Source organism: Nanorana parkeri, unplaced genomic scaffold (genome assembly GCF_000935625.1).
Source record: "Nanorana parkeri isolate BGI_ZX_2015 unplaced genomic scaffold, ASM93562v1 scaffold1154, whole genome shotgun sequence".
NCBI lineage: Eukaryota > Metazoa > Chordata > Amphibia > Anura > Dicroglossidae > Nanorana > Nanorana parkeri.
Window position 1 is genome coordinate 473,175 of NW_017307422.1, and position 27,655 is coordinate 500,829.

The 27,655-nt window shown below is 41.3% G+C and overlaps 2 protein-coding genes across 4 annotated transcripts in view; both read right to left on the reverse strand.

Annotated features, from left to right (window-relative positions):
* NWD1 (NACHT and WD repeat domain containing 1) overlaps positions 1-1,117 on the reverse strand; it is a 58,639-nt gene extending 57,522 nt beyond the window's left edge. The window contains exon 1 of the mRNA XM_018568211.1: positions 1,015-1,117. Within this exon, the coding sequence (XP_018423713.1) occupies positions 1,015-1,117 (103 nt within the window). The remainder of the gene's footprint in view (positions 1-1,014) is intronic.
* Positions 1,118-7,709: 6,592 nt separating this feature from the next.
* Positions 7,710-23,362, reverse strand: LOC108796704 (tetraspanin-33-like). Of its 3 annotated transcripts, none has more exons than XM_018568209.1 (8): positions 23,233-23,362; positions 20,349-20,406; positions 17,916-18,040; positions 16,663-16,737; positions 16,266-16,361; positions 13,172-13,300; positions 9,699-9,824; positions 7,710-7,961 (listed from the first exon to the last, which is right to left on the reverse strand). In XM_018568209.1, the coding sequence occupies exons 1-8, from the start codon at positions 23,287-23,289 to the stop codon at positions 7,818-7,820; spliced, it is 810 nt and encodes a 269-aa protein (XP_018423711.1). In that variant the 5' UTR covers positions 23,290-23,362; the 3' UTR covers positions 7,710-7,817. The 3 variants fall into 3 exon arrangements, with proteins under 3 accessions (XP_018423711.1, XP_018423710.1, XP_018423712.1); XM_018568208.1 differs by having other exon boundaries at positions 9,699-9,860; XM_018568210.1 differs by lacking the exon at positions 16,663-16,737 and having other exon boundaries at positions 9,699-9,860.
* Positions 23,363-27,655: the final 4,293 nt, after the last annotated feature.

A 27,655-nucleotide genomic window follows, 5' to 3' on the forward strand; every position in this document is an offset into this window, starting at 1 on the left:
GTTAACCTAGGGAGCAGGGCAACAAGAGGGCAGCCACAGATCGGGAGACCTCAGGGATAAGGGTCAGGAGTCCGGGTCCAAGGAGGCAACAGGATACAGGCTATGGCGACAATACTGAGGCACAGGCCTCACTGCAGGGAGAGGTTAAATACCCTACCAGATCACCACCAAGTGGTGACTAATTGCTGCTACACCTGCAGGTGAGCACTGGAACTGCAGGATCTGCTCCAGCGCCACAGTGCCATCTGGAGGTGTTCTGGTCCCTGACAGCCTCCCAGATCACTTGTTGACAAGCTGGCCCTTCCTGATGTCATTGGTTGCTAGGAAGCCAGCGGTCCTTGCAACCAATGACTGAAGCAAGGGGGGGGGGGGGGAGCTGCACTGGGTTATGGCTGGCAGTGGATACACTGGCCTCAGGGGTTAGTGTATTCACTGACAGACAGCCATAACCCAGTGCAGGTCGGAGATCGTAGCCCAGACAGAACCCCCACTTGGTCCGTGTTAGTGATAGCTCTGAGTCTGCTGGGGCTGTTGACATCACCGTTTCAGGGCTTTTGGATGCCTACACATGGGAGGCTTTTATAGGTAACTAACATGCATAAAATACAATCAATGCACAGATAATCTTATGGTAAGATTTTTGTTCAAATAAATGGTCCGGCGACAGAATCTCTTTAAAACAAAGGGGATTTTTTTAATTTTGATACTAACAAGCTCTAGTATCTACTGGATGTTTTCTGAAAATGAAGCAGTGCAGCATAGCTTCCTTGGTAGGGATAAGACTGAGAAAATAATCCGTTTGTCATTATTTATTCATAGCCACATCATTATTGTCATTAATGATGCAGGAAAACAAGATGCACAGTGTATATGAGCCCTTTCTACTACACAAGGACACCTGCTAAATTTTTACCTGCAAAAAGATGGCCTGTGAAGGCAATATGGCCAAATAAAGAACACCCCAATTATGATTAGTGTATGCTTTGTGCCTAGTGACAATCTTCATAGCATTACCTGAAAATGTGGAGCTTATGAAGAGTCGGACAGTATTGGATGACTCTGCAGGAAGAGGCACAACTTTTCCTTGGAGAATGTATTTTATGTTTTCTTGATCCATTTTACTGTATTGAAGAATTCTTTATGAAAATACAAGAACATTCAGGAATTTGGTTTTATTTTTAAAAATCAGGTTGCCATTGACAAATAATAAACAACTGAAAATGTAACACAATAGACACCTTTATTTTAAATCTCACAGAAAGCTGAATAGTAGACTTATAGAGACTGTTACTTTCAACACTGTTCTGTGCTTGGACAATGCAGATGAATATTCAGCATGGCTACAACAGATTGTAACCTGTTCAGACTGCTGAGCACATTTGCAATGTGTAATCTCTTTAGGATCAAAGATGCATTAGGGCAGAATGGGGACCTTGGCAATGTACCACTTTGGCACGTATTCCTTCTATTGATAAGGATTAGAACAGGCACAGAGAAGACTCCATCTGCATTGTGTGCATTGGCATGAACTCATCAGTGCCTACAAGTACATCTTCTCTTCTAAAGGGTCAAAGGGGAACACAGCTTTGACCAATTGTGCCATCTCCCGATTCATTGTAGGTGCTTAAAGGTTGGCCCTTTGGAAATCCAGTGGGCCCTAGGTTCCTACTTAGGTTGCCTTATGGATGATCTGGCACTGTTTTTACGATGGTAATATACGGACACATATTTAATCAATTACTAAAGTGAAACCTCACTTTTTTCTAGCCTTTGCTAGACTGTGGGAGAGTTAGAACATCTGTCTGATTTTTATTGCTATATATCTCTGCATTATTTAGATTTACTTTCAATTACCTGGCAACCACAGTCACCAAGACAGAAAGTAAAGCTGGCATTACACTGTTACATTTTTTTTGTTCAACCTGCGGACTGAGGAACATAACATATTCCCCTATCCAAGCTAAATAGTGTGCATAGCTAAATGTCCTGTTGGGCTATTGCACTTTTTGCCGCTGTCTGAGTACCCGAACAGTCACTGTCTGCCCAAAAATTTTCCAACCAGCTCCTTCAATTTTACTGATCGAAGGATGCTGGACAGAAAGCTGTCAAAAGGGCCACCCACTTAACAAATTTTGGCCGGTTCATCAAGAAATTTGCACAGTGTATGGTCAGGGAAATCTAAAATTTTACAGGAACTGAAAAGACAGAACAGTCAGATTTAGATCTTGTGTCCATGGGCAGGCAGAGAAATAACACATTTTATTTACCTCCCCACTACAACAACCAGCTCGAGCAGATCAAGTTGAATAAACAGTAAGTACTTAGCCCAGGGTCTGCACAGCCTCAAAAGACTTCTAATAAGGCCCCATCGTAAAACTGCAATTTCATAAGATCTGATAGCTAATAGCTTTGTAAATAGTTGTAAAACTATTAAGAGTTAAGAACTACCAGAAATAGTCATAAAATAGTCTAGAAATGGTTTAAAGCAAATACACACTCTGCTCTGTTTTTATTAAACTACCAGAGCCAAGATCTATTCATATGTTGTAATTGGCACTGTAATCAAGCTGTTTTCATAAACGTGGCTACACTAATGCATAAGAGAATAACAATGAATTAGGTACCAAACATGCCCATAATGTGCTATAATGTGCACCAGGCGAATTGGATACATTGCATATCCTATGGAAAATATGCATAATATCCATATTATGTTTAATGTCTATCAAATTGTGATTTTATTCTGTGCCATGACCTGTTGGTTGTTAGGCTGTAATAAATGGTCTAAAAACAACTAAAAATATCTATATCATTAGAAAAAATGGCATTGAGGGAGTGTCCACTGAAGCATCATAACACAGTTCAGCCCACCCTTCAGCACACACCTTAGACCCTTGATTCGTTATGTTATTATTAGTAAATGCCCTCTTCAGGGGCCAGAAAAGATGGCAGCTCTCGTATGACATCAAAACTGCAAAGGATACGGGAAGAGTCAAGAGAATAGTGTATGTTTTTGTTATGACACGTGATGGCTACTTTTTGTGTGTGTAAAGGGTAACTGCAGCTTTAACTGACCCCTATGATGATCACTCTCAGATTGTTGTCCCGCAAGCTGGAAGTGCAATCTGAGGCTGAGAGTGCAGTCGTCACACATTTCAGTAATTAATAAGTAATACGCAAGATTATTCAAAGTATGTGCAGAAGTGTAAACAATTTTTGACAAATACTCCTTTTTCTGTTATTCTGAGCTTGTGCTTTAAAGAAAAAAAGCATATACTGTATTTTTCCGTGTATAAGACTATGCTTTTTCTTAAAAATATTTACCTAAAAATGGAGGGGCGTCTTATACACAAGGGGCCGAGAGGAGAACCGCGGTTGCGAAACTACCGATACCTCTGCAGACTAGCCTCACGAGTGAAACTTCCGATTGCAGAGACAAGCTAACAGGTTTCCTCCAATCATGAGCCTTATGTACCCGACGTCAGCTGATGCTGCGGAGAGCGTGTAGCCAGTGCCCAGATGCAACAGGGAGCCCATAAAAATGTCAGAAAACAAAAAAAAATACCGGTAAATACCAGTACCAGTAAGCGTCTGTCTTACTCTGCAAAATTTAAACTGGATGTAATCAGTTATGCAAAAGAGCATGGAAAATATTGATTTCTGAATTTTGGGTAAGAAAAGTGGGGGGCGTCCTATACATGGGGGCGTCTTATAGACAGAAAAATTCGGTATTACATTCTTTTAAATATGTAAAGGCATTTGTCAAAGTAATTTCTCTCTGTTGTAGATGCTGTTTGACTTGCTCCTGAGCACTCCCCACATGTGAGAACAATGCTAAAATGTGAATTCAAAGCAAACAACACAGTTGAAACACATATAAGTGTAAAATGTATTACAAGGCAAATGATTTATAATGCTGTTTAACTGATCTTGTGATCCAGGAATGCCTGCCAGACAGCACAGCCAGGTCAATGACCTTACTTTTCTCTACTGTAGTTAGGCAATATAGCTTTGTCCAAGACCCACCATGGAACTGCTAATGAATGATGCAATGAAGGACAAGCATAACACTGACTGGTTTACTTCTGTGTTCTCTTCTACTGTTGGCAACTTCTCAGTGTTATACTGACAGCATTGTGCTAAACTGTATTTCCCTGACTGTCTCAAATAGTTGACCCTTCCAGTCCCAGTCTCAGTGTTACAGTTGTCAGCATGTAGTTTATATCACATTTTGTAAGTATCCCTTGACCCTGAAAGATGTTTTAAGAAAGGCTTTTACTTGGTTGCCACATTGGGTTGGTGAGGCACCTCTGCACAGCTGATGAGAGAAGCTCTGAAGAGAGCAGATACTCCTCAGACACAAAAGGGGGGCACCCACTAGCATTTTGCACAGCTGGACCTAAGACCAGCTTTTCCCTAGCTTGAGCTGGCCATACACCTATAGATTATCTGCAGATTTTCTATGGTCAAATGGAAAAAGTGCAACAGATTCCTCCATCTACGCTAAACTGTGTGGATGGAGGAATCTCCCACTGGGCCAAGCTTCAGTATCATGATAGTCAGCCCTGCTGGCTCTCAAAACACCAGAACAATGCCTGCATCCAATCAAATTATTCAGATATTTTGAGAGCCAGCGGGGCCGACTAGCAAGATACTGAAGCTTGGTCCAGTAGGAGATTTCTCCATCCACACAGTTTAGCGTAGATGGAGGAATTTGTTGCACTTTTTCCATCTGACCAGAGAAAATGTGCACATAATCTATATGTGTATGGCCAGCTTTAGACTTGTTTCCTTCCTTCAAATTTGATTTCAGTATTACCTAAGTATAGATAAAGCTTTTACATAACAGGGTTTGTGGTATGTCGTCCATGGAGACATGGCCCTATCTATTTGAAAGAGAGAGCATTTACCAGAGGCCTGCACAGATTTTTGTACAGTTGATAAAAGCCTACAATGAGGAGCACAGTTCAGAAAACTGGCGACAAGAAAAGCAGAAATGTTTTTCAAAGCAACCAATTAGATCATGTCACTTTAATTACAATTCGGAAAATTAAAGCAAACATACTGTATATGGCAATGGCAATGTTTCTGTTTGCTCTATTAACTACATTTTTTTTAATACCTTGCCTATACAATTCCTCAAAATGAGAAAATTTGAAACAAAAATTGTCCTATCTTATAGTGAAAAGGTGTTTTCTTGTCTTCCCTCCCCCCTTCCCCCAACACTTAAATTTTGTCATGCACCATCACACAAATATATATAATACAATAGTCATTCATTAATCATAGTAGTCATTTACCTGATTGTGTAGGATAATAACGAAAGGTCTTGCTACAAAACCTTCACTTCAATTCCACACTCAGCCGACCCACCTGTATATGATTTCTAGACATGTCTCATCAATGAATAGACAGTGACAGAATTCAAATAAAAAGATATACAAAAAAGCCTTGTAGAAATAATTCTTCTGTAAGTAACCGAGTGGAGCTGGTGATGGTGTTAATGGCAATGAAACAGTAAGCAGCTTTTGTCTACAGTGGAATACAATGAGAGACACGCAATGTGTGTGTGACAGTACACCATCTCTATAACAACATGTGTTTTCTCCTAGGGACTGTTTAAACGAGCCTTTAGAGAACTGCAGTGCTGCCTATGATCTCACTTCACATGCTTCTTCTGTCTCTACACATACTTCAGTAATGGTAAGCTTTGTGGGGAGGCAGGTTGGACTAGTTTAGATCTGGTACGTTCTTTATTGATAATGCTTTCCCTATCACCCAACTGACAGCACCTTGTTGCACCTGCACTCTTTTCACAGTCTGTGTGAATAATAATGGTTAGAATGCATAAATATGCCTTCATTGTCTTTTAATAATTACAAAAGTAATTTCACTTTAAAATTTGAGGTTTTATTGGCAATATGAGTGACTTCACAAGATAAATAACTATCACAGAAGTTTTTACATTGAGTAAATTAGAGAAATCCAACAAAAACATCTTCAGTCATTTTTGTTTCACCAAAATTTCAGAGACAAAAGTTTCCCTTTTGACTAAGTAGTTTGAGATGTGTATTTAATCATTTATATAGCATTGAAACATTTGCTACAGCACTTTACCAACAACAACTACATCTGTCCTTAAGAGGCTTACAGTCTAATGTTCCTTTCACAGTCATACACATTTGCAGTAGGTCTAGTTCTGGGTGGAAACCAAAAATTACTTCTTCTGTTTGCATGAGGAAACCAGAGCAGACTATACTTTATTAGGAACACCTGTACATCTGCTTATTTATGAAATTGTCTAATCAACCAATCACGTGGCAGGAGGGCAATTCAATGAAATATGCGGATACAGGCCAGGAGCTCCAGTTAATGTTCACATTAAGCACCAGAATGGGGCAAAAAATTGATCTCAGCGATTTTGACCATGGCATGCTTTTTGGTGCCAGGCGGGTTGGTGTTAGAAATGCTGTAACTGCTGATCTCTGGGTATTTTTGGGCACAACAATCTTTTTTATTTTCTGCACCCATCTTAATAAACTCTAAACATCCGGTGAGTGGCAGTTCTGCAGCTGGAAAAGCTTCACTGATGTCAGACATCAAAGAAGAATAGTTTGAATTATCAGAAAGTCTACAGTAATCCAGATAACCTCTCGTTACAACTATTGTGGGCATAAAACCATCTTAAAATGCACAACACACTGAACCATGCCAAGAACAGAAAAGTGGGGCTGAAGTAGACACAGGCTCATCAAAACTGGGAAGTTGAAGACTGGGAAAATGTAGCCTGGTCTGATGAATCTCAGTTTCTGCTAAGGAATACATATGGTAACCCAGTCACTAGATCCAAATTCATAAGAACACATTTGAGATATGGTAAAATGTTCACAACATGAATATGCAGATGTCAAATCTGCAGAAATTACATGATCCAGTCATGTCAACAAGTACCAAAATCTCAAAGCACTGATTTATGGATAGTGGAATCTATGCCATGAAGAACTGATGCTGTCTTGGGAGAAAAGGAAAGACATACCCAGTACTAGTATAGAGTTAGTAATAAATTACTTTGTGAGTGCATGTTCTACATTTAGTGCTTCTGACAGTAATTGGGCCTGGGATCCTGTGCTACTAGATATACATGCTAACTATTTAGCTCCCCCAGTTTGGTACAAGATTTTTCAGCATCAAACTTTTGATGTTTTTTTCATGGTAATTTCAATTTTATCAGTTTTAAATATTTACAATTCGCTTAAAAGGAATTTCCTTTTTTCTCAGTTTCGCCATATTTTGACAAAGTGAGAGTAATCCATCAGTATCTATCTTGCAGCTAGTTTGCAAAAATGTACAAGTAATATACAATTTAACGTTTCAAAAACCTTACTAAGAACTATTAAAAATGTAGGAGCTGTGTTTGACCACCCCTCCTTAGCACCACAGCACAGTTTCTCCAGCTTTATTTAAGTGTAAAACTGGCCTGCCACAAACAACAAATTATTATGGGTTTGGTTTAGAAGATCAGCAAATAAGCAGCCCTCCCTCTTTCATAATTGGAGACATAATTATATATAGATTATACAGATATTATAATAAAAAAATAATTCTGTTTAAATTGGAGTTTTAATGCCGTAACATAGAAATATTGATGCTTCTTATTCACAGTCTTTTTCCATCTCTGAGAATCACAGAGAATCAGAAACACAGCTTCTGTTAAACAAAGACATCTTGTTTTTAAATAGTTACATGGTTCCCTTCCAAAGTAGGTCCTGACTGAAAAGTTCTTGATAACCGTGCTACCCTGGATATTCACAGTCCACCTACATCTGCTCCAACTGTTGAACAAACTCTTCTCTGTTTCCCTGCATCTTTCCACTTGATATATCTATTGCCATGCTTTTCTTTCTTTCCATTATGAAATTGATCTGGTAGATCTGGACAAAAGCCAGACAGGTCACCAGAATCTAGGAACAAAGATTAAATAATTATTATTGGCAATACTGGTTTAATAGCCTTCTAGTAAAAATGACTAAACATTCAGCAAATACGGTAAAATAGGTTAGGCTGCACAAGGGTGTAATAAATAGTAATGTATTTTGGCTAAATGTAAAAATTGATAAAAGTAAAAGAAAGTATGAATTAGATGTATTACCAAGGCATGAGCAAAGATAGTATATGTATTATCTAAAAAGCATTGAACATAGAAGTTGCATCAAAAAAGCAGTCCCAGCAATCCAAATACAAAAGCTAGCAGGCCGGGGGAGGACTTGGAACCTTTGGTCTGGGGAAAACACAATAGCCATATAGCCCCTACCCCCATGTTTAAGAAAATGTACCATGCAAAGTATTCCATTGTTCCCTATTAATTGGTGGGCATAATGAAAGATGTGTGTTGCTAAAGAACATAGAGGATTGTGATAGGCCTTTTTATATCTTTCAGCTTCCTTTGTTGTATTTGGTGACATGAAATCTGAGAGACATAAAGGAGGTTGGTGCTGATAGACCTTCCTCTGCCAGACACATAAGTGGTTATTCACAAAAGGGTGAAGAGTTTGGAGAAGGCAGGAGAAGTGAACAATCTAGACCAAAATAGCTGATTTGGAAAAATTCTCCAATTCAGCTCACTTTCCAGTTCTGCTAAGTTGTCCTAGATTGTTCACTTCTCCTGCCTTCCCCAAACTCTTCACCCTTTTGTGAATAACCCTGATAATTGTCGGGCTTAACAGAGTGCAAAAAAAGATACATAATGGCTGGTCCTAATCGTTATCTGGATAGTGAAGCATTCTCCCTCAGGGCTACCAGCACAGTATTTGTTCCGGGGTAAATGCCCCCCTACCCCAAGTGCAGTCTGCCCAGAAAATGATTAATGGTTTACCCTCTTTAAAACCATAGGCCTTTGCCTACCATTTCTTTTTTGCAATTGAGGTTATAACATTTTAGATTTTTTGCTTCTAGCATGTAGGAGCTGCACCTTCTGCGAGCTTTTAAGCTGGGTTTTACTGGAAGGCACCAGGCTCCTTCTCCTCCTGGTACCCTTGGTTTGAAAGAATGCAAAAGATGCAACTGACACATACTGAAATTGGGGGCCGAAAGCATTACAAACCGCACGTGCAGGAAGGGTTGTAGCATCTGTGGTGGCCCCAGTGGTAAGCTCCAACATTACTCGGACATATTGTGCCCCCCCTCTATACATTAGCCCCCCCTCTCAGCGGGGGGGCTAATGTATAGAGAGAGGGGGGGCAATCTATAGAGAGAGGGGGGGCAATGTACATAGAGAGGGGGAGGGGGAGGGGGGGGGGCAAAAAAAAATATTGCACCAGGGCCCTTTGTTCCTTAGGTCCGCCACTGCATTGCTACAATGAGTATTGGTTACATGATGCAGAATGGTGCTTACCAAAAGAAGATATGGTAAGGGAACGTGCAAGTGTTTTGCTGAAAACCCTTCTTCCAGGCCTCCCCCTAACCTAAAAGGACTGCTCACATAGATAGTGGATGTCAGCTAAAGGCAAATGACAAACTGTAAAAACTAAAACTTTGACATTTCTTTCTTTATATACTTATGGCTGTAGAAGAAGTCAGTTAATGCCTTAGTGGCTTTTAGTACTGTAGAATCTTTACTATAAATAAGAAACCAGAATAATTTATCAGTTAATTGAGCCTTCCATGGCTCTTGGCACAGTAAAATTCAATCAGATAAATACCTCCAGAACGATGAGTCCCATTGCAATACCTCCCAAGAACAGCAGGTTTCCTCTACCCCAGCTCACAATCTTATTTAGACACCCATCCACAAAGATTTGATGTTCCACATGCCATCTCTTGAGATTCTGTGTCCCATATCCACACATTGTATTTATGACAGTCTGTGAAAATAAACCAATAAGATTACGAAATGAATGTGTGCATAGTTATACATATCTTTATTTTCTCCTAGTTGTTTTCTGGAATATTGCTCTCATAACTGACTCCAGAGTGAATTGTTCTTAAAGTGACACTAAACTCAGGAGTTAACTCTTAAAAATAGATTAGTATCTAAGTATCTATTTATTTGTGTTTTCGAGTTAACGTTTTATACATGCAAAACAGTTACAAACATTATAGGTAGCAAACAGGTAGGATAAACAAGAAATAACAGTATAGAGGTAATCATCAAGGAAATCTAACCAAACAGGGTGTTCAAGAATGTAACTCAATATGAAATCTAGTTGGGAACTAGGCATGGGAAGGGACCAGCTTAGCAAGGGGAGGAAGGGAAGTGCCGCAGTGTGGAACAGGCGGTATAGGTGTAGAGGGAAAGCAGGGCAGCAGGGGGGGAAATGGGTGTAACATACTCACCTGTCCGACGTCTCGGATTCGGCACGGAGCTCCGTCTCCCCGCGATGATGTCACGAGACTCCTCCTTCCTAGGCGGCTTAAGCCGCGAGATTCAATTGCTCGAACCCCCAAACAGCAGTTATAACTGCTATACTAGACTGCTTCTTCCACTACCATGCAGCCTGCCTTGCCTTCCACTTGGTGTATCATCCAATCACTCTAGAAGCCTCTATTCAACTTCAAGAGATGGCTACATGCCTGGCTGTTAACCATTTGCTGCACACCAATCTCACATCATCCAGGAAGCTGCTTCATGCCTGGCTGTTAACCCTTTGCTGCACACCTACTTCACAGCATCCAGGAAGCTGCTCCATGCCTGGCTGTTAACCCTTTGTTGCACACCTACTTCACCTCATCCAGGAAGCTACTCCAAGCTTGGCTGTTCCCAGAAGGCTTTCCATAGACTTCCTGTATTGAGTCGCTTAAACAGCAAGTATTACTTACCATATTTTTGACTATTATTTATGGTTACCCAGTTGAATTGCCGTAACTTCTCAATAAACCTATATAACCACTGAGGACCTTAATTCTCTGCAACGCAGGTGGCTCACTAATTCAGTTGATTGCAAATACCTATTCCCCTGCTGGTGGAAAAGGCTTATACACTTTATTACCTGTTGATTTCAATGATCCGTAGCTGAGATCCAAAAATCATTGCCAATACGTTATAATGGGAAGGCGAGAGATAGGGGAAGAGGGGGAGGGGTGCGGTGTATTAAGGGGGGAAGAAAAAACGAGAGTAAAATGGTAAAGAAGGAAATGGTGGGGGAAAGGAAAACTAAGAAAAAGGAGAAGGAAAAGAAACCAACAAAACACTAGGGACGAGAAGGTGGATTGGGGGAAGCAGAGTGGCATGCCTAAATGTGAAGGTGCCAGTATCAATTTCGGGATACCCTTCTCTGCAGAATCCATTGGGGTGCACAGGTTTCTTCTAAACTACACGTAGAAGAAAGATAAAACATCTTCTCGGGTAAACCTTAAGAGGGGGAGCCAGTGACTCCAGGCATCATGATCGTCTTGTAAGCTTGTGTATCTTTAAATAAGACCCAGGAAGTCCAAGTATGGGAGTATTTCAACATCGTGTTCTGATGAACATGTATCAGCTCTTGCATCTCGGCAACAAAATCTATACGTTGAAACGAATCAGGAATTTGAGGCAGAGCAGAGAAGCACCAGAATTGGGGAACGACTGATTTGGCTGCGTTCAGTAAGTGAAAAGCCAGAGACCATCGGTAAATTTGGAAAAACCTTTCTGTGCGATGAAGAAGGCAATAAGCAGGGATGAGCGGGATAGAATCTCCTGTAATTTTCTCAATAAGGTTGCAGACCTGCGCCCAGAAAGGTGAGAGTAGGGGACAGCTCCACCAGAGGTGGAGAAAAGTGCCGATGCCCTGATGGCACCTTCAACATGTGTCAGGGATATCGGGTGAGATTTTGTGCAGGAATTCTGGAGTACGGTTCCATCTGGAGTGCAGCTTATAGTTTGTTTCCTGAATGTTAGTATTTTCAGAGCCCTTTAGCAAGCAAAGATTTTATAGGCTTCCAAACATCTTCAGGGAAGGAAAAACACAGATCATGTTCCCAAGGGCTGTGGAATCTTCTTTGGGGCTGGACGCATGAGGCAGTTCAAGGTATAAAAGAGAAACAGGATGTCACACAGGTGAGGAGGAAGTGCATAAAGCCTTGAAGTGCATGAAGCGCGTGGTGAGAAAAGGTAAAGTCATTTGTTGTGGGATAAAGGAACCTCCAAATGTCGTGGAGGTTCAAAAGAGAGAGTTCCGTTTTAATATGACGAAGAGTGCAAAAAGGCAAGGAGGAATGGCCATTAGAGGAATCCAAGGGGGGATTTAGGGGCACAATAAAATATCCTCCTAAAACAAGAAGCTCATGTTGAAGTCCTGCAGTTTTAGGCGAATGTGACGGAAGAACTGGACCTGGCCAGTGTTAGGGCAGTAAATGTTGTCCAATGTGACAGCCCTTAAGGAAACGGCCATCAAGGTTTGCTAATTGAGCAGTCAAGTCAAGGCGTGTCTGAAAAGGGGGATAGAGAACCCTTTAGATTTATGCAAGGACATGAACGCATGATACATAATGGGATAGCGGTGGTTAGAAAATTTCAGGGCAGCACCTGATTTAAAGTGGGTTTCCTGTATGAAGACGACATGTGCTCTTTTGCTTCCACAGCAGCCTAGATAATTTTTTCAGGTATATCGAGACCCTTGGCATTAATGGAAAGGAATTTTCAACGATCCGAAGTGGAGGAAGATGAGGAACCGGGAGAGGGCATATCCAAAATGGCTGCGGAAGGTGGCAAAAATAGGGCCTGTTTTAGGTAAGAACAGAATTGGTGGGAAAACCCCCAGTACACCTGTCTAGTACAGAGAGCGAAGGTAAGGGAAAGGAAAAACCTCAAATCATCTTTGAATTCATTATGGCACTGTCCTTCTTTCTGGAGGGTGGCTGCTTTTGTTCCCCATGGTCCCTGTGTGTGTTGTAAAGTAGCCACCGCTCCAAGCTCGCTCCCATGATGGACTGCAATATCATGTTTAGTTAGATCATTTGTATTGAAGTTAGAGGCTATATTTTCTCCTGCCCTTCTGATTTCAGGTGTGAGATAGGTAGTCCATGTGGTGTATGGGAACAGCCAGCAATTTTTTTTTAGATTGGCTGTAAAATCATATATGTAAAATGCACTAATATACATAAGAGTATCATTTATGTTAGTAATGCTTCCAATGAACTTAGCATTGATATACATAGGAGTATAATCATGTTAGTAAAGTTTCCTTTCTTCAATTACCTGCCCTTCTTCCCTGATGCAGCAAGAGTATGGCACCCCACATTTTTCCAGACTTGGGTTGGTGTCTACACAGTAGAAGTATATGTTCAAAGACCAGTCTGTGTAGCTATTCACCCCACAGCATTCAAACTTTAATAAAAACAAGAAAACAGCTTAGATAATGATTATGTCTATATGATGTATTCCTGCGAAATATACAAAAGATTTGCAAAACTGTGATGTAAATAATACTATATATGCTGTAACATATTGTTTAATACAACTAGGGATGCGCCAATACCGATACTAGTTACCCACTTGTGATTTTGCAGGTGCACACAATTTTAAGGCATGACATGTTTGGTACCTATTTATCCGGCGTGGCCCCATCTTTTATATTTTACCAAAAAATTGGGTAATAATAAATGTTACATAACTTAGGGAAAACAGTTTTTGTTTAAACATTTGTGTCTATGTGTGTCCCCAAAAAATGATATCAAATTCATTTCAGTACAGGGTTGCATGACTGAATAAATGTCAGTCAAAATACTGCAGAGCTGAATACTGAAAAATGGCCTGGACAGGAAGGAGATTTGAAGCGTCCATAGCCACAGACAGCACTGTGGCACCCCTCCTCTCCGCCCCAACAGGTTGATTGACGGCAGAAGGAGACTATGACAGATCTGCCTTCAATCTCCTACCCCACAACCTGGAACTTCGGACAGATGATCACTCCAGGGATCGGTGGCGGTGACAAACGACGCTGACAGGTAAGTGTGGGGGGGACAGGGAACAGGGATACAGAGAATGTATTAAGGTAAAAAACGCCCAGCCTTTAGCAATCCTTTAATAAGTTGTTAAGAAACCTGTATACACCTGGAATGTATTTTCAAAAGATGTGGAATCTAATGTTTGAATTCTGTATTGGATCTTTTGGAACATTATGTACACAGACTGATCTCAAACCAAGCTCAACTACCCATGGTCACTATCCCAATTAGTTCGGGAAGTCCCAAAAGCATAAATCTAAAAGAGAAGTCATTGTGAAAGTGGGCAAATATTAATATGTTCCACAGAGTTAAATAAACCCTTAATAAGGAACTATATCCATATCTTTGCAATAACAATAAACGCGACTTTAGAAAGGTTTAGTTATGACAATTTACAAACACATACTTCTAAATAATTGCCAGCTATGTATTCTTTGCATACCTTATTTCTCTTTTTCTCCCCAGTCTTCTGACAGTGGCCATGTTTACTAAGCGCAGATTACTAGCTCTCCCTTTTCACTTCCTGAAACTCTGACACATGTGACTAGGACATGTGACCATGCACATCAACAACGGGCAGGAAAATGCCTTCCCCTAAGATTACAGATAAGATTTCCCAGCAATGCTCTGCTGATGTAACCTTTGGCACATTACATCATTTGTGCCAGACGTGAACCAGGAAGTGAATGAACTCTATTTGTAAGTAAATGAAAAACATGTTTGTTTAACTAATGAATGTAAGATGATTTTAAATCAGCATGCTGAGCTGCATGCTGATGTGATTTTCAGTGAAAGGGGGTAAAGGTCCACTTGAAGAGGTTTTTAAACTGGAAACCATAGACGGACATCTAATTTTGACAAACTCAATTAAGTATATATACAGTATATATACACTGAGTGGCCAGATTATTATGACCACCTGACGTTTGTAGGGAAATTAGCTATAATTAGCTATAATTTCGCGCTGAAGTTGCCAGAGGGCCAGACCATTATAAATAGGGAAGCAGGTTGTTTACCACGACAGTAGAAGTGATTTTTTTCTGAAGATATGGGTAAACAACGCGATTTAACAGCCTTTGAATGTGGGATGATTGTTGGCGCTCGGAGCCATGGAGCGAGTATCAGCAAAACTGCAGATTTTGTTAAATGTTCAAGAGCAGCTGTTATTAAAGTGTTGAAAGACTGGACTGTCAGCCGAAAATCTGGGCCTGAATGTGCGAATTGTGTCCGTCAGCGACTAGTCAATGTTAGGGCAGAACGGAGAGTGGCAAGACTGGTACAAGACAACAGAAGGGCAACAGTGCAGTGTCAGATTCCTCGCATCACCTTTTAACATCTCGTGGAGTCATGAGGCGGCCCAACGAAGTCATCTCGTGGAGTCATCTCGTGGCCCAATGTAGTAGTGACAGGGTATATGACACAGTGTACATGAGGTTGAAAAGGGCAATGTTCCCTAAATGGGGTTAAGCAGTTCCCAATCAGGTACACCTCCTCTCTGTTAATTGGCCTGCCCCTGTTATAGAAGCAGTGAGGCCTCACCTGCGGTCCGAGCAAAAAAGTGCTTGCATTTTGTTCGGACCGGACTGGACCTGCAGGGATAATGCGCCTTGCAATCCCGTGCGGCCGATCACATTGCGGCCGGAGGGCGTGGCTACTGTGCCATTCAGTTCAATGGACCATCATGCCCCCTCCTGCCCCACAACATCCTGAGCCGACCGCAATGCGATGCAGAGCGTTCTGGCCAGAATCGGACTAGAACGCACTATGTCTGGTGTGAATGAGGCCTGAGAGCTTAGAGGGGGAGAGAGTCTCAGGCTGCACTGGATGGATGCAGACTGGAGAGCGTCTAAATACCTGTGGGATAAGGTCTGGATGAAAACTGTATGTCACAGACTGTGATTCTTTATGCATCTTGTTTTGTACAGGAAGCTGGAATAGCTGCTTTAGTAGGAAGTAGTGAGGGAAACTACTGTCACTTAGCCTCCTAAGTTAGAGTAGGCCATTTTATTTGTGTTACTTTTGAGTTACTGCTGGAAGCTATGGAAGCTATTTTTGTTTAAAAGGGACAGTGTACCCTATTGATGGAAAGAGACTTTTACAGTATGTGTGATCGCAAAAAAGCTGCAATTACTGCCAATTCCTGACTACAGACCAGTGACTTTCTTACAATATATATCTCATACAGAGGTTTTTGTTTTCAAATACTGATTTTCTCTAACAGAATTACACTGCACAACTATCTAGCATTTCTCATTTTAGATAATTGACATGTCACATTAAAGCCATAGTTCTGGTAGTATCAAAAGGTAATATACATTGTTACTGTCCTTAAAGCATAATCTCACCCTTTTCTGGATATAGTCAATAAAGTTTTCCAAATCTGCATCTTCCCGATAACGGATGATTGCCTTGGACATTACATTGGAAGCTTTTTCTAAAACCTGAAACAACAGAAACTGCTAAGCACCCCTTAAATGCAACGTATTAACTTTAGAAAAGCAGTCTATGTGACATTTGTTACATATCGTTGCATAGGAATAGACTGCATAAATCTTTAGCAGTAATATTTTAAAAAGTTAGCATCAAATTAATCTGTCACATAGCACTTAGTGAACGTGTTTATTACTGAAGCCTGATCCTTGCAAAGGCTGAATCTTTTAGATTCAGGTTTGGGTCATTTGATTAAATTCTTGGGTAGTAGGAGTTTTCTTGTCACAATTTAGACAGAAGTACAGTACTTACCATTCCTGAGAATAAAAAGCAAAGAACAGCTGCAACAAATTGAAGGATTAAGACCAGGAGAAGCATTGCAGCAAACTGAAAAAAAGAAACACAAAGTGAAACATAATATCTGACCTACTTACTTTATTTTCTAATTTAGTTATCATTTGTAATTTACAACTAGGGATACAAGAAGGGTTTTTAACATAAAAAATAAGCCCTCTATTTATAGGAGATCCCTCAGAAAAAAACAGCTCTAAGACAAAATACAAAAAATATATAATTTATTAAAAATAAATATATAAAGACCTAAATCCATATAAACTCAAGTGTAACCATCACATATTGCAACACTACATATAATTAAATAGTTAGACTTCTGCTACGTCCTGCAGAATTGGTGCATCTAAATAACACATTCAGGCATCAAATCAAAATGGAGAGGATTTAAAAGCACCGACTATTTTCTAAAAGGGAATATCAAGAGAAAGTTGTTTTTTTTGATATTGAGAAAGAGTATATATGTGAGATCTAATGGAAATATTGGGACGTCTATGCAGTTTATTACTTTATCTTGTATAAATCTTACTAATGCATTCAAGTACTTTTAACTAGCTGTAGATCCTCAAATCATTTCTGAATTGGTGCTGACACTGTCCTTCCTTCTGGAGGGTGACTACTTTATTCCCCATGGTCCCTACGAGTGTTGTAATGTAGCCACCGCTCCAAGCTCATTTTTATGATAGCTAATTTGCATTGAAGTAATAACCTATCACAGGAGTGAGCTTGGAGCGGTGACTACTTTACAACACACACAGAGACCATGGGTAACAAAAGTAGCCACCCTCCAGAAGGAAGGACAGTGTCGGCAACAATTCAGAGATAATTTGAGGATCTACAGCCGAGTGATGCACAAATAAGATATATTTTTGTTAATTCTTAAGGTACTTGAATGTATTTTTAAGATTTAACTCCTGAGTTTAGTGTCACTTTACAGTAAGTAAACGTTATCACCAAAACTCAAATATGTACTCTATGAAAATATAACTTATTATATTTAAACCCTTTTAGACTTTAAACCCATAAAGTCTTATTTTAATTCCACAAAAAGCCAAGACTGGATAGTGGAATTTTCTTCTGTACATTTAAAAGTGGAAAAGGTATACATTGTGACTTGTCAATAGACAAAAGATCTAAATGTGCCCATTAAATCGTAATAAATTTTACAAAATCTCATGACACTGTTAACATGTTTATCTCTGTCACCTACTTACAATTTTTAGCAATATATGCAAATCCCTCAGTGCTCCCATACAGCCGAGAAAGGTAATGGCAAACATCAGCATTCCCACCACAATTAATATTATGGCTGGATCTGTTGCTAGGGTGTCCACAACACCTGTCAAACGATACAAAAGCAACTCTGAATTTTTACACTGTTTACAGCATTGTTTTGCAGTGGTTGCAAATACACAGAAAAATTGAGTTTGCTAACTAACTGTCAGCCTGATGTGCATCTTTTAGTCGCTAATTTTCTTCATATATGTCTCTCAAAGTGCCTTGGGTTATAACAACTACAGGCCACATGAGTGGATGATTCTATTTTATGCTATGTTGCTTTCAAACAAATGTTGTTAACTAAATGAAGATACAGCAAACAATTTGACACACCAGTGTTATTTGTAGCAAAATGAGATGTTCTAAAGGTAGGGTTGGCAACCCATCAATTGGACTTTTCCAGGATTGCCAAACTAGAAGAAAAAAAAGGGTTGGCAACCCATCAATCGGACTTTGCCAGGATTGCCAAACTAGAAGAAATAAAAGGGTTGGCAACCCATCAGTTGGACTTTACCAGAATTGCCAAACTAGAAGAAAAAAAAGTTCCAAAATCAGGTAGCTCGTTCTCAGAGCATACTGGAGCCTCATTTACACTAATATTTGGATGCAGGGGCTTTTCTACACCAGGGCACCTAGCTCTTTTACTGAGCACCCTGAATCTCCTTTGCCGTAATAGTTGCCACCATCCCAAGAATGCTCCTGTTGACAAATATACTTTGATCATTGCTGAACTTGTGGTTTTCAGATTGTTTTTGTATCTGGTGCAATCATTCTAATCTCCACTATTTACTCAATTTTCCCATTCCATTACAGTTTAGTGAATTAGAGCATTTAACATTTTTAATGAATTAGTGGTTTCTGTTTAAGACCCCACATTTCAACATAGGTGCCCCAGGGTGGCCTGGGTCTTTTAGGACCTCAGTGGATGGATGGATGCTGCCTGGATAGATGCCAGGGAGCAAGCACAGGCAATTGTCACACAGACACTGAAATGTGCTGCCACTTACTGGAATTGTTATGTTATTACAGGTGGTCTCTACTGTATTTACTATAAGGAAATATGTTCTGTCCACACCCAAACATGCCGTCTGTCTTCCTGTTATTGACCTATATCTAGTATTTGGTTTACTCCTACTTACTCATCCTACTTGCTGTAGTACTGACTGCCCTCCTGTTGCTGATCCTTACATGATTCGCGCCCATTTAAATTTTTGTGGTGCGTTAACACACATCTGTTAACGTGCATTAAGCCACATGTAAACCTTACTATGTTAAGGTAGCACAGCCCATTTACACTTTCACATTGCACTAACACACATATTACCGCATCATGTGACAATGCACATGCACTACAAGTGCTGCGGTGGGGAATAATTTTGAATGTCACTCCAACGCACTAATGTAACACACCTGTGTTGCAGCATGCCGACAATGCATTGCAACACATGACATGTGTTGTAGTCCATTGAGTTTCAAAATTTAGATCATATCTGGTTTTAGGGTTATTTTGGTGCATTGGCAGGCCATAGACTTTAATGGGCTTTCTCAATTAAATGTACCTTAATGTACAGAATAACGTGCATTCATGAACGTACATTAACGCACCACAAAAATATAAATGGGCTCTGAAAAAATTGGGCTGCCAACACACCCTAACATCCCAGAAATCAGATTTTTGTAATGCAATGCACTGCCATACGTTGGGGTGCCATTGACAATGAATATTTCCACATCACTGGGATTTAAATGGGCCCAATTGTTTATATCAGATAGAAAGCAGGGACTTTGTTCTTCCCTTGCCCCAACCCAATCAAGGCCAGACCATATCAGACTTGATCATATGGATCAAGACCAGACCGGTCATAATTAAAAAGCAATGCATTTCTTGGGCTGGGCTTAAAACTAAGCAGCTGTCTCAGCACTGGCAAAACAGCTGCTTTACTGGGGACACTATAGGCATTAGGAGGTGCAGGGGAATAGATTTTATGGTTTCACCTCCACTTCTTCATGGTTGTCTATGCGGGCTCCAAAGCTATGCAGGCACTGCCATTGATATATCACTGGTCATTGAGAGTTTACAGACCAGTAAATAGTAGATTTGGATTCTTTTTTAAATCTGTTTTTAAAATCTCTCAGGCTTGGGCTAAAGCTGCCTGCCCAGCATTAGCAGAAAAGAAAACCCCTACGGAAAGTAACTCTCAATTTGCAGGTAGTGTTTCAATCAGTTAAGAAGTTTCTTAAATATAGCATCTAAAATCTAGATAAATCTAGCATGATATAGTGGAAAGATGCTTTGATAAATACATACATTCATGACCTGTAATAAATATACTGTATCACACATGTCTACATGGAGCTGAACAACATACCTGTCTCTTTACATAGTTTAGCATAAAGTCCAACAGCAATCATAAGACCACTAGCCACCTGAAAAAGTGACACAAAATAGTTAATGGCACTCTTAGTTAATTAACCTTACTATGTTAAGGTAGGACAGCCCATTTACACTTTCACATTGCACTAACACACATATTACCGCATCATGTGACAATGCACATGCACTACAAGTGCTGCGGTGGGGAATAATTTTGAATGTCACTCCAACGCACTAATGTAACACAACAGTGTTGCAGTATGCCGACAATGTATTGCAACACATGTTAGTTAAAATCTTGATCTGTTGTTGCTTCCTGGGCCACCCTCTTCCTCTATGGTCACCCCACTATCTGTTTCTATATGTCAGAAGAGAGTATGGCCTGCTGCAATTCTGCTATGGTATGGTCAAATAATTCCACAGACTCTTCAGTTTGTGGGTCTGTGGCAGGTTTAAAAGGAGGGGAAGAGGGCACATTAGTAACACTGGCAGACATCTGCCTGCTCTGAGCCTGGGATGATGAAGGTATGGAATGTTTTGTCAGCCAGTCAGACTTTCATTGGGTATGCTGTGACTTTACTGATTGTCCACTTTGGGAAGAAAATGGTACATGTGCCCTACCTGTAGTTTATCTCCTGCAGGACCCCCCACTACCACCATGCTCTACACCTCTGCATCTAATTTTAGGCTTGCCACTGATTACAGTATTTTTATAGGAGGTGAATGGAATGCCTAGCTTTTACTAAAACTATGGTGATAGGGGGATAATTGTGTGGTGCATTTGATGCATACTGTTTACCACACAGCAATGAGGTGGTGTGCTACGTACAAAGGGAAGCTGCAACAACTGTTTAGCAACAAGTGTGATTTTGAACATTTCAAACTTAAAGTGTATGTCCACGCAAACTGCAGCATATGCGCACAGTAAAACATTGCATTTTATTTGGTTACCATAATATATTTGTAAAAGCTTTTATTATACAGTCACATGACTGCAAGTTACTTCTTCTACCCCCAACTCTGAGGGCAAGCGGCAGGGTGGGGATACAGGGATAATTAACCCTCCCCACCTACAGCAGGATGCTGGCTGTGAAATGTTGACTGTGACATGCTAACTGCGAAGGGCTGGGAAGGGGATGGAGGGTCAATTCAGCAGAAACTGACCGCAGCAGTACAGGCACATTAATTATCAGCATGGCATCCTATATCTCTTAAAATTAAAGGAAAGATCCCCACTGTCCACACTAAGATGGAGCTGCTTCTATACCTAACATAGTCAGAATGAAACATGAAGGGGAAAGCTCTGAAGGGTCACCAGCTATTTACTAATTTTTTCAGACTGTCAATCTTAAATTTGATATTAAATTTAGGATAGAATATCCCCACTACCAAATGAAATATTTATATATAAACACTATTTTTTTTTTATTGAACCGTAGCAGAAAAAAACCTTAAATTAAATAAAAAAACTAAACCATTTAAAAAAAACTATAAAATAAAGGGTCTTCCAAAGGGGTGGCACAGAGACTAGTAATCAAGTACACTTGCTGTGGAGCTGTGGATACAGGAAAAAAGAGTTCTAAGAAGGACAGAAGGCACTGAGGCCGAGCTGAGACTAGGCGGAAGAGGCACTTGCCTTCAGCAGGAGGGTGTGCAAAAAGAGCAGGGCCTGAAACCTATGCTGCTGAGGTAGTTCACAGTTCATGGGGAGGGGCACTGTGACCTTTTTGCCTTGGGTGCTGAAGGACCTTGTCCCAGTTCCAAAACACTCACACTGACAACATGGCTACTGGGAGCCCACCCTTTTATAATATAATAAGGGGGGCTGGCTTGGCTACTTTTTCAGATTATTATCTCTCAGGGACCCATCTGACCAGGGACAAAGGTTATGCAGTATATTATAGTAGTAATAGTATAGAATCGTTTCGCTGAACCCCGAACCCGTGAGATTAAACTCAAGGTGGCTCCAAACGCAAACCTCATCCCTACTGTTCAAACACCTGATACGTTTGACACCTATGGAATTTTGGGATACCTGTGGCCCCAGGACGCACGCTGTAGTTCCTTGCTCCAGCCTATATGTCACTACAGTACACAGCAGAGACATAGGGGTCGGAGGATGGAGCCACAGCATGAGGCCGGGCACCACACTTAAAAGATGCTGCTACAACTATATAGCTCATGTTTTATGATATCATTAATGTTACTGATGGAATATTTAATAAACAGTACTTATAATTAATAGCATATTACGGTATATGATTTTCTTTTATTTTTTTATCTATTGTTATGATCTTCATAGGCATGTAAACCTAAGCCTTCTTTCAGAAATGCTGCAAAGTATTATGCAGATACTTGTAAACATGAGTAAATGTAGTTAAGGATCCAGTTATGTGGAGTTAGGAAGTATTTTTGTGTCATGTACTGGAAAGGTAGCCATAGTGAAATGATGATTGACTGATCCAGCCATTTTGCTAGTCACCCTTGGACAGGGGTGAGCAAACTCTGGCTCTCCAGCTGTTGTGGAACTACAAATCACATGAGGCATTGCTAGATTTCTCACAGCCACAGGCAGATGGTGTTGGCTCGTTTCAGCCGAACACTAGTGATATCTCTGACTATACTCTGCCCTCCCACACTCATAGGTAGAAGCTGGAAAACTGAGGACATTTATGTAAGCCTGTTTGTGCAGGAATCTGAAAAAATAAATAAAAATCTTTCAACAGTGAGAGCGTGCCTGTATGTCCCGTTGCTGTCTAATATCTGTGGGCACCCTTACTAATCCCATTTCCTTTTCATTAATGGAAATGATGTTATCCCTTGCCCCAGAACTAAACAACTAGTATTGTATGCTATTAGAAATAAAGTTGTGTACTCACCCAAAAAATATAGCAGGACACAAACAGTGAATACTTAACAATCTGGCTGGTTCTCATGGTTAGTCGCCAGCCTCCAGACTAAGAGTTTACCCTGGGCTGGAGTGAGGTTGTACAGAGAAAGACATGTGTGTTACTGTATTACTTTAAGAGAAGGATAGGAGTGAGCAAACGTACAGACGTGTAGGGTCTTGTCACATATGCAGCATTCAGATGACTATTCTACATGACCTGCTTCACATATCCTCAGTTGTCATGCTGCCAACATTTCTTAATTCTTTGTTTACAGCCTCAGTAAAACTTCATAATGAAGGTCTAATAACAAGTGCAATGTGGCTGTGAGAGAAGTGAGAGAAGTGTAGCAATGCCTCATGGGATTTGCAGTTCCACAACTGTAAAAGCATTGCACAGATCGCACATAAAGTGTCAAAATCTAAAATCAAGCAACATAATATAGAATGTACTGCAATTTTAGGCAGCTACTACTGCTAAACCTACCTGTTAATCCTGACTGTAAAACACTGAGGACTGTACATCCTTTGTAAGGCTGACAAGGCTGTATTCTGCATTTCTAATTCTTTACAGTGTTGCCACCCTTTAGAGCAGTGGTTCCCAACATTTTCTATGCCTCACACCCCTAGGAAATTCTTAATTAATGTTTGCATCCCCTGTCTCCCTTATGACCCTCAGTCCTTTGCCACTGACTTTCCCATATATAATACAATGATGGAGGCGTTTAAATGGCTGGATAAAGCGGGGATTAGCATGGGATTGGCTGAGTTTTGTTTTTTTTCCCAAGGGCTGTGCTACCAAATATATTAATTGAGGGTGCCAATTATTTTGTCCAGTTCATTTTTGGAGTTTTGCGTGGAATGTGTCAGATTTGGCTTTTTTTTTCTCCACTTTTTTGTGCCATACCAATACAAACAAAATAAATAAAAATGAGAATGCCTAAACATTTGTAATTTCAACAATGTTCTGCGAGAAGTGGTGCACTATCTGACAGAAATGCATGGGTGCCAATATGTATGGATCCAACTAAAATGTACCAATAACAAGCGAAATTAGTGGGAAATGTAAACTCTTCTCATTCTATAGACATAACAAACCTTTGGCCTCAGAACATGGCAAACCTATTAGAGAAGAGAGTGAGGCCCCACAAATCTGTGGTATCTTCAGGACAACAATTAAACAAAATAACAAAACGAAGAGCAAGGAAGAGACAGAAGAAGGGAAGAAAAAAGGATTGTAAAGATGCAATCTCCAAGGCAGCCCAATCATCCAGAGTCCAAAGAGGCAGCGGGCCCCAAATCCTGCTTGTAATCTGGTAACATTTTAAAATGAAATGAAAGGTGGCGGTCAAGTCTTCCATACGGTAGATATTGTCTTGCACGGAGAACCACATTCCCACTGTAGGCGGTCTTGACAGGGTAAGACATAAGCATATTCTTAACATAGCTTGCTACAGCCCTATCCCATTCTAAATACCCGTACCCAATAATAGACCACACCAAGTTGGATATAAAATGGCTGTAGTAGCCGTTTATTTAAATATATTAACTTTATAACAAATTGAATATAAAACATTCAACCATAACAGTTTAAATACAATGTCTTCCTATCACTGTGAAGCTGAGGTCTGTGAAGACACCTTTGGTCTCCTACCGTAGAGCTCATATCGTCTAAGTAGTGAATAACCGAATTGATCCACGAAACCTCCCTAACCACCCATTCCAAAAACGAACTGAAAGCTTCGAATAAAGCACAGGAGATTGAGCAGCCTATAGGCAAACACTTGTCCACAAAATAGGATCCCTGCCAATGGCAACCCAGCAGAGAGAAATTATCAGGATGGACAGGCAGCAGCCTGAACGCCGACTCGATGTCAGATTTCGCAAGAAGGGAACCTTTCCCATACCTACGGACCCATGCAACCGCTGCATCAAATGAGGTATAAGATACTGCACAAACCGCGGGGTCGATCGCATCATTCACCAACCCTCCTTTTGGATGGGACAAATGATGGATCAAGCGAAATTTGTGAGGTTCCTTCTTCGGCACCACCCCGAGAGGAGAGGCGACCAAATCAGTCAATAGGGCGGAAGGAAAGGGGCCCTCCATGCGCCCTAAACTGACCTCCTTCGCCAACTTCTGGGAAACAACGGTGGGATACTGAAGAGCAGACGGCAAATTTTTTGAGAATGGAGGTATCACTGTCATAGAACTGGGAATTTGAAAACCGTCTGTAAAACCTGACTCCAAAAGTGAAGCCACCACCCGGTCAGGATATCTATTTAGAAAGGAACGCATCCTTTCCACCCTCACCGGAGTCGTCCCTCTTACCCGAAGCCTCGCCGGCACGCCCCTTACCTTGCTTAAAACACCTAGAGAGGGAGTGACTACCCCCGCATCCGGAACACTCATGTTTGAAACGACAACCGCTTCCAAACCTGCAGGTTCCCTCGTTGTATTGCCAGCAGAAACCCTTACGCCTGGCGGCCGGTTGTCCTGTGTTGGCAGGACCACCGGCCGCCCCGTGAAAAAAGGTGGCGGGCACTCGAGCTGAGGTCATTAGCTTCATCCAGAGGCTAATGTCCTTATGATCCCAACGTATAGACGGTCTAATAGCTTTGCGCTGACGAAATTGTTCGTCATAACGAAGCCAAGCTGTTCCCCCATACACTCTATGCGCTTCACCTATAGTGTCAAGGTAGCAAAACAGGGCAGAGCAATGTTCTGGTTCCTTTTCCCCAATGACGCTAGCCAAAATGGCAAAAGCCTGCAACCAGTTAGAAAAAGTGCGAGGAATAAGACGATAACGACGTCTTTCCTCGTCCTCTTTCTTACTCTCGTCCAGCTTTACCCTGTCCAAATTATTTTTTTTAGCGGCAGTAAGGAGTATATGTCGACATATTCCCCCTTCCATATTTTTTCCCTAAGTTCTGTTTTCAAATGGGAAGCCAAGGGGCCCTCGAAGCACACATAAACTTCGCACCGGGCGGAATCAGCCAGGCGAACAGCATCTGGCACTTTTTCAGCGGACTTACCTGCAGTTTCCCCGTCGGGATCCCTCGCCGACTCTAGGGGGACAGGGGGACAAAGGGCGCAGGTGAAATTCTCTCCGCAACCGTCGCCCGCGGCAACCATGCCTCGACCGGCGTAACTGAGGGAGAGGCAGGAACACCTTGTAGCAACCCATAAAGGCCATTAAAAAATTGCTGCAGCCCCACCTGGTCACGTCCTATACCTAGCGCTGGCGCTCCCTGCCTAGGACCTGGTAACGCTGCAGCCTGTGTAAGTGGCAACGACCCCCCCCTAACAGTGCTAAATTGATCAGTTAAAATTAGCATGAGATGTGAAAGGTGTAAATTGGCTGGCTCACCTGGCTGACTAGGAGGCCTCCTAACAGCCGTAGGCTCCTGGTCCTGCGATAGGTACTTTCTGTCTTTTGCTCCAGGACCTTCTAGACTGTCTCCACAGCAACAGAATGCAGGATCTTAAGCATGTGAATGGTCAGTAATTTTTTTTTTGGACCGTTTCATTGGAGAGGAGGTCAAAGCAAAAGGAAAACTGCAGGGTCATTCGGCAAGGCCGTGATTACCAACCGGTTCATCACCGACCTCACAGAATCCCAGAAAGGGCCGAAAATTGGGGAATGCCAAAAAATGTGGGGCATGGTACCAGGGGTTAAATTACATCTCCAACAGGTAGGAGGGATCCAAGCTGTCGATTTTATGTAAACCAGAAGGGACTCTGTACCAGCGGTTCAGTATCTTATATCCATGCTCTTGGTATTTACTCACCAATGCCATGGAGGATTTATGGGCAAGGGACGGTGCTCCTCTGCTGATCCATAAAAGATCTACCCAACTCAGATTCCCATTTCCTGAGAAACGCAGGGCAGAAGCTCGAAGGCTGTGAGCAAAGATGCTTGTAAATCATAGAAAGAGAAAGGCGGATCGGTATTGCCTAATAGCAGACAGATTCAAGCGTCGTGAGCCTCCCGAGACAGCTCCTGCACCCCGGGCACAGAGACAAGAAAGTGTCGAAGCTGGAACGCACGCCACCTATTCAGTTGCAGAGTGAGTAAATTCCAAATCAAATCCTGAGACATCCACAAATTGTCCGAAATAAAGTCCATGCATGCGATCAGAAGACGATGGACGTGACTATTATCTAACCCTGGAGGGAAATCCGGGTCCTCGGATTTTCTTTTCCTCAGTCCGAAAAGAAAGTCTGTGCATAGATGGAGATCTCCAGGGGCAATAAGGGAGGAGAGTCATGGGAGGCCCGTTAGTAGGTCCTGGGACTCTGATAGCTCAATATCCACCTACTGCTTATGTTTAGAATGGCAACACCAATCAATCAATCTGTTAAGTTGAAACTCCCTATAATACAGCCGAATATCGGGTAAGCCCAGGTCTCC

Coding starts and splice junctions, on each gene's coding strand:
- LOC108796704 (XM_018568208.1), bottom strand. CDS start 23,289: ATGAGAACCAGCCAGATTGTTAAGTATTCACTGTTTGTGTCCTGCTAT. Junction 20,407..23,232: donor TGTCCTGCTATATTTTTTGG/GTGAGTACACAA, acceptor TCACTTTTTCAG/GTGGCTAGTGGTCTTATGAT. Junction 16,738..17,915: donor TGCATATATTGCTAAAAATT/GTAAGTAGGTGA, acceptor TCTTTTTTTCAG/TTTGCTGCAATGCTTCTCCT.